This window comes from Microtus ochrogaster, chromosome 19 (genome assembly GCF_000317375.1).
Source record: "Microtus ochrogaster isolate Prairie Vole_2 chromosome 19, MicOch1.0, whole genome shotgun sequence".
Taxonomy (NCBI): Eukaryota; Metazoa; Chordata; class Mammalia; order Rodentia; family Cricetidae; genus Microtus; species Microtus ochrogaster.
Window position 1 is genome coordinate 9271352 of NC_022021.1, and position 5859 is coordinate 9277210.

The 5859-nt window shown below is 39.2% G+C and overlaps 1 protein-coding gene across 2 annotated transcripts in view; it reads left to right on the forward strand.

The window, feature by feature from the left end:
* Atg10 (autophagy related 10) overlaps nucleotides 1-5859 on the forward strand; it is a 299820-nt gene that overhangs the window by 16487 nt on the left and 277474 nt on the right. For both annotated transcript variants that reach the window (XM_005356516.2, XM_026783817.1), the window contains exon 2: nucleotides 328-444. In XM_005356516.2, the coding sequence (XP_005356573.1) occupies nucleotides 340-444 (105 nt within the window). In that variant the 5' untranslated portion in view covers nucleotides 328-339. The remainder of the gene's footprint in view (nucleotides 1-327; nucleotides 445-5859) is intronic.

Below are 5859 nucleotides of genomic sequence, written 5' to 3' on the forward strand. Positions count from 1 at the left end.
GTATACCCAAGAGATGCCCGATCATATGACAAGGGCATTTGTTCAACTATGTTCATAGCAGCATTATTTGTAATAGCCAGAACCTGGAAACAATCAACATTTATTTAAAATACAAGTGACAGGGTACAGACCATTGTCCCACAGCATTGATCAAGCAAAGAAAGCTCCATAGATAAATACTCTGTTACAAGCACAGGCCTTTAGGTTTTCTTGTTATCTAAAACACAAAGGAAGACGGGGAGACAATATTGAGAGAGAAAACGCCCATGACTGACCCCAGGACCTTTTCCATTGTCCTGCCCCAACTTTCTCTCTTTTGTGTTGCAGTTGTCATTTACCATGGAAGATGAGTTCTTTGGAGAAAAGAGCTTCCAGCATTATTGTGCAGAGTTCATCAAACATTCACAGCAGATAGGCGATGGTTGGGAGTGGAGAACAGCCAAGGTAAGTGCAGAAAAATCCTTCTTTGTCTTTGTGTTTTGTGCTGGGGTCTTCCTGTGTATCGTAGCTAGCCCAGTGCTTTTGCCTAAAGACTCAGCAATCCTTCTGTCTGTCTCCCAAGTGATGGGTCATAGGCATTTGTCACCACACCTAGTACAACACTGATTCCTATTTCTGTTTTCATGGAGGGTTGTTTATTTTTGTTATATAAAAACCCCAGTAATCGATGGTAAGATATAAAAGTGGGGTTGATTTAAGAGAAGGCATAAAATTAAAATCATTCTTTAAAACAGATGTTTATTTTATTATTCTAGCTATATATACTCATAATTACTTGGCTAATGAAGTGTTATCTAGAAAAGCCCTTAGGTGACCTTCATGAATTTATAGATAAGGACCCTTACAATATTAATTATCGCTATGTAAACAGTTGTTTCTCTGGTGCTTCAAGCCACTTGTTTATGTTATAAATGTTTGTTCTCTCTTGGTTTTGTGATAGGGTCTGGCCTTGAACTTCATATGTTGTCAGAGATGACAATGAAACCCTCTCTCCTGCCTTTGCCTCCCAAGTACTGGGATCACAGGCTTGTGCCACCATAGCCGGCTACACTCTAATTTTCTTAGGACAGTATTTTTGTCTAGAGAGTAATAGTGTCTGAAATATTTAGGAATGTGTGTTTGGGAGTTTCTTAATGACATAAAAACATTACAGAATGTTTGTTCTTTTGATTCTATTATAAAGTAATGTAAAAGCTTTAGATACTCTTTACTTCCATACCTACAATTGGTGATACTCTCTGCTGAAAACTTTTTGAGAATTACCTGCAATCTTTTTAGAGACCGTTCACGCTGCCTGACATTTCAGTTGATTCATGAGCAGCTGAAGCTCTTGCTTCTCTGCACTGTGGTTTAGCTTCTTCCAGTGTGCATATGAGAAACTTGACCATCTTGGGACCCCTTCCCATTACTTAGAACTGAGCAGGGAGATGCAGGTGCTGATCAGGCTTAGAATGTCACCGGGAAGAAGCCGCCTTGGGTTCTCTGGGCTCATTTGCTTGAACCAAGCTCAGACTAGTCCTCCAATCTTCTGTCTCCCTGGTGACTCAAGAAACCCTGTCTCGAAAAAACAAAAAAAAAAAAAAGAGTCTGTTACTCAGAGACAAGACCTCACTTGGTGGCGGTGCAGCCTGGCTTCCGTGGGTACAGGGTCTCGCTTGGTGGTGCAACCTGGCTTCCACTCTTGCACAACCTTAAATTCACAGCAGTTCTGCCTGGTTCCTCTGAGCTCGGATAAAGGCATGAATCACAGCAATGATCAGAAACCTTTAAACCCCGAGGGGCCCTTGCTGGCTCCTTGTACAGGACATTTTATGTTTAGACAATATACATTTAGATTCAATTTTGGATTAGTTTCTCTCTGATTTTATAAATTGTATTGAAGTAATAATATTAAAATAGCAAACTTTAACTAAAGCCCCTTTCCACTTAATTTTTTCCCATCAGTTTTTTTTTTTTTTTTTTGGTTTTTCGAGACAGGGTTTCTCTGTAGCTTTGGAACCTGTCCTGGAACTCCCTTTGTAGACCAGGCTAGCCTCGAACTCACAGAGATCCGCCTGCCTCTGCCTCCCGAGTGCTGGGATTAAAGGCGTGCGCCACCACCGCCCAGCTCCGGACATGTACCTTTTATTAATTGATTTCGTTCTTGGGTATTTTGTACTTTTGTTTACAGTTACCTTTGAATTTTCATTCATACTACCTTTTCCATGAGTTACATTGGGGAATTGCTATTTTTTTGCGTGTTAATCCTATAACCAGTAACTGTACCTTCTTGTTGTTGCGTACCTTGTGATATTCCTCCATTGTTTCATGGTTGAGTAGGAACATGCTAAGTAATTAACAGCTCTTTGTGTTCAGCTTGGTTTTGGTGTTAATGGTTCTGACAGCTGCCTGGAAAGTCACCTAAAGTTCTTCTGTACCATTGGGGCATCCATCTTCAGCCTACAGGCCCATAGTATCCAGCAAACTTTTCCATGAAGCAGGAAATTTCAAAGACAGTTCAGTCACTTTCTTCTGTGTCCTTCAGAATGTCTAGCAGACTCTCATGAAGCAGGAACCCTGAAGGATCATCTGACCTTTGGGCAAGTTCAGCAGTCATTTCTCTGTGGCTCCTGCATTTCCAGTTAAGCAGTCCAGGCAAGAGCAGATTCTTTCCCAAATGGCTAAAGAGCCTCTTTGATGCCCATCTTCCTCTTGAAGTAATTGGTGCTGCCAGGAGCAGATGTGTCTCACTGTCATGAAAAGTCCTAAGTTATTAAAGCATTTTAAATGCCATATTCTGAAGGTTTCTGAAATATTTGAAGAATATCTATCTGAAATATATCTCTATATATCTAGAAAAATCTAACTAACATGACTACAATCTTGATTATTATTAACTATCTATTAACCTATATTTCTTAATTATACATTACATTTTTTGACCCGCCCAGCAGGTCCCAAGTTATTCCAGGGTCTTGAAGAGGCACTATCTGGAAGACATGGGGGAGAGAGAAACGAAAACCAAGCAGTATTCCTTGTCAAGGCATCCCGTTTATTGAAGCAAGTTTTACGTCTTATATACTCCTCAGTGAGGAGCTTGGGCAGGGGGCAACTGAGGAAGGGGAAATGGGGGGAAGGAAAGGAGGGGTTTGGTAGCTAGGCAGCTAAGCTGGGCAGTTGCCAGGTCAGTGGCTAGAGCACCTGCTGTTAGTGATAAGCAGCAAACAAAGAAGACACTCTGAGGTGCCACCTGAGGCTTGAATCTCCAAGGTCAGAATACAATGTCTTAGTTAACTTTGTAAGTTTTCTGTCTCAAGATTTCTACCTCAAGGCCCTGTGAGACATGAGAAAGGAGAAGCCTAAAATGGCTCCTGACAATTTTTAAATGAACTACCCAATCACAATGCCTTAATCAAGAGAAGAAATATACATATAACAAGATTGACCTTAAATTTGTATCAATAACCAAGATTCATAGCAATGCAAATCTCTACAGCACACGGTAGTGTGGAAACAGGACATTCAGAACTGAAAACAAGTGCCTTTAATCCCAGCACTCGGGAGGCAGAGGCAGGCGGATCTTTGTGAGTTCAAGACCAGCCTGGTCTACAGAGCTAGTTCCAGGACAGGCTCCAAAAACCACAGAGAAACCCTGTCTCGGAAAAAAAAAAAAAAAAAAGAATTGAAAACAAAATTTTCTACTTTCTTGAGATTAGATTTTATACAGTTAATATTATCTAACTTTTATGTTATTCTTCATTTTGTTTTTGAGGCAGAATTTCATGTAATCCACAATGGCCTTATACATGTGCAGCTGAGGATGGCCTTGAACTGTCGCCACATCTGAAGTCCTGGGGTTACAGGCTTGTGCCACCATGCCTGACTTTGTTATTCTTAAAGAAGTAGAGAGTTTTCCCCTTAGTTAATTTTTATTATCCATTATAATTTAGAAACTGGTTAATACAAGTTTGTTTTCTAATTTATATGAAGTTAAAAAATGGCTAAGTACGGTGCTGTCTTGGATTTGGGAAGTTAAGGTAGATTGCTATGAGTTCAAGGATAGCCTGTGCTATATAGCGAGATCCAGGACAGGTTGGGTTGTAGAGTGATACTCTGTCCCATTACAACAATGGGCAACAAAAAACCAGAAAAACAAACAAACAACAAAGCCAAATAATAGGAGAAAGAAAAAAAAAACTTCCTACTTCAAAAAATAACTAAGTAAAAAAATTTAACTGGGTATAAATTAAAACTGGCTTACAATTCATTTTTCCTAGGAGTCTTTGCTGGGTCATACATACTGCTTTCCTCAAATCTGTCTCCATCTTGCTATCTATCTTCAAGTTCGTATTTTTAAAGCAGGTTGTAAATTATTTCCATACTTTATCTTTCAATACGATCTGAGTACAAAGCCCACCGTGGTCTCCCATCACTCTCTCTGCCCTGCTGAGTTTCATTCCTCGTTTGTTTGCACAGTTATCTTTATTTTTAATGTCTTATTATGAAAAATTCCAGCATACAACACTGGAGAGAATCGTATAATGAATTTCTGTGTACCTATCACCTGGCTCCACAATTATCAACTCACAGCCAGAAACCTGGTGTTTCAAAGCACCTGTGTTATATAGAAAATGACGTAATATATCTCAACTTAATTAACTTGGCTTGCTTTGTTTTCCCCCGGTGCCTCCAAATGATAGGTTTCCCAAGTGAACTCTGCAAATTTCTTTATTATCATATATTCAAACACAAACTTGAGCACTCCAAAGGAAAGTATGTTATTTTTATAAATTTTTATTTACTTAATTTAAAAACTGTGGTAAAGTATATATACCATGGGGTTTACTTTAACCCTTTAGATGCATAGTTCAGTGATGTTTGTCACTTACATTGCTGTGTAACCCCACTCCTAAAGTTTACCTTGCTCTCTTAACCTCATCTCACTTTTGTCCCCTGGATATGATTGTTACAGGCATATCGTGTCATGGTGGAATCAAACAGTATTTTTATTTTAATAACTGGTTTCTGTCATTTTGTATAATGTCTTCAAGGTTAATCTATTATTTCTGTAAATTTTGATCTAGAATTTAATGAAGAGGAAAGCTGGAAAGAGAATTTGGAGTGGATTTCTGTTGCATACTGGCATCATGAATATATAGTTTTTAAAATATTTCACTTTTTTTGTTTATGAAGTACATTAATAAAGGGGATTAAAAATATTTTCCATAGGACTGAAGAGCTGGCTCAGGTGTTAAGAGTGCTTGGTGTTCTTCCACAGGCTCAGAGTTCCATTCCCAGCACCCAGGTCAGGTGGCTCACCACTGCCTGACACTCTAATACTAGGGGCTCTGCCACTCTCTTCTGACCTCAGGGGGCACTCACTACTCCTTGACTACGTGCCCACATAGACACATGTGCATACACATAATTAAAAGTCAAATAAGTCTTTAAAACTGTTTTCCAAGTATATGTTCAATTTGCTGATATATATTTGCCTATCAGAAATACAATCAAATTATAGAGTAATCAATTTACTTGTTACTTAATTTGCACAACCATTCAGTTTTATTGTTCTTCCTTCCTTTTTTTTTTGAGACAGGGTTTCTCTGTGTAGCTTTGGAGCCTGTTCTGGAACTAGCTCTATAGACTAGGCTGGCCTTGAACTCACAGAGATCCCCCTTCCTCTGCCTCCGAGTACTGGGATTAAAGGTGTGTGCCACCAACACCCAGGTACTTTTTTCATTTGAATTGAAATTTTTCTGTTTCCCAAATTAGTTTCCAAACATGGTCTCTCGAGTGACCCTTTTGTCTCAGTTTCTAAACAGTTGTGATCACGGTCCACACCTGCACAGTGTAAGCCATTCTAAATAGTTGTGATCA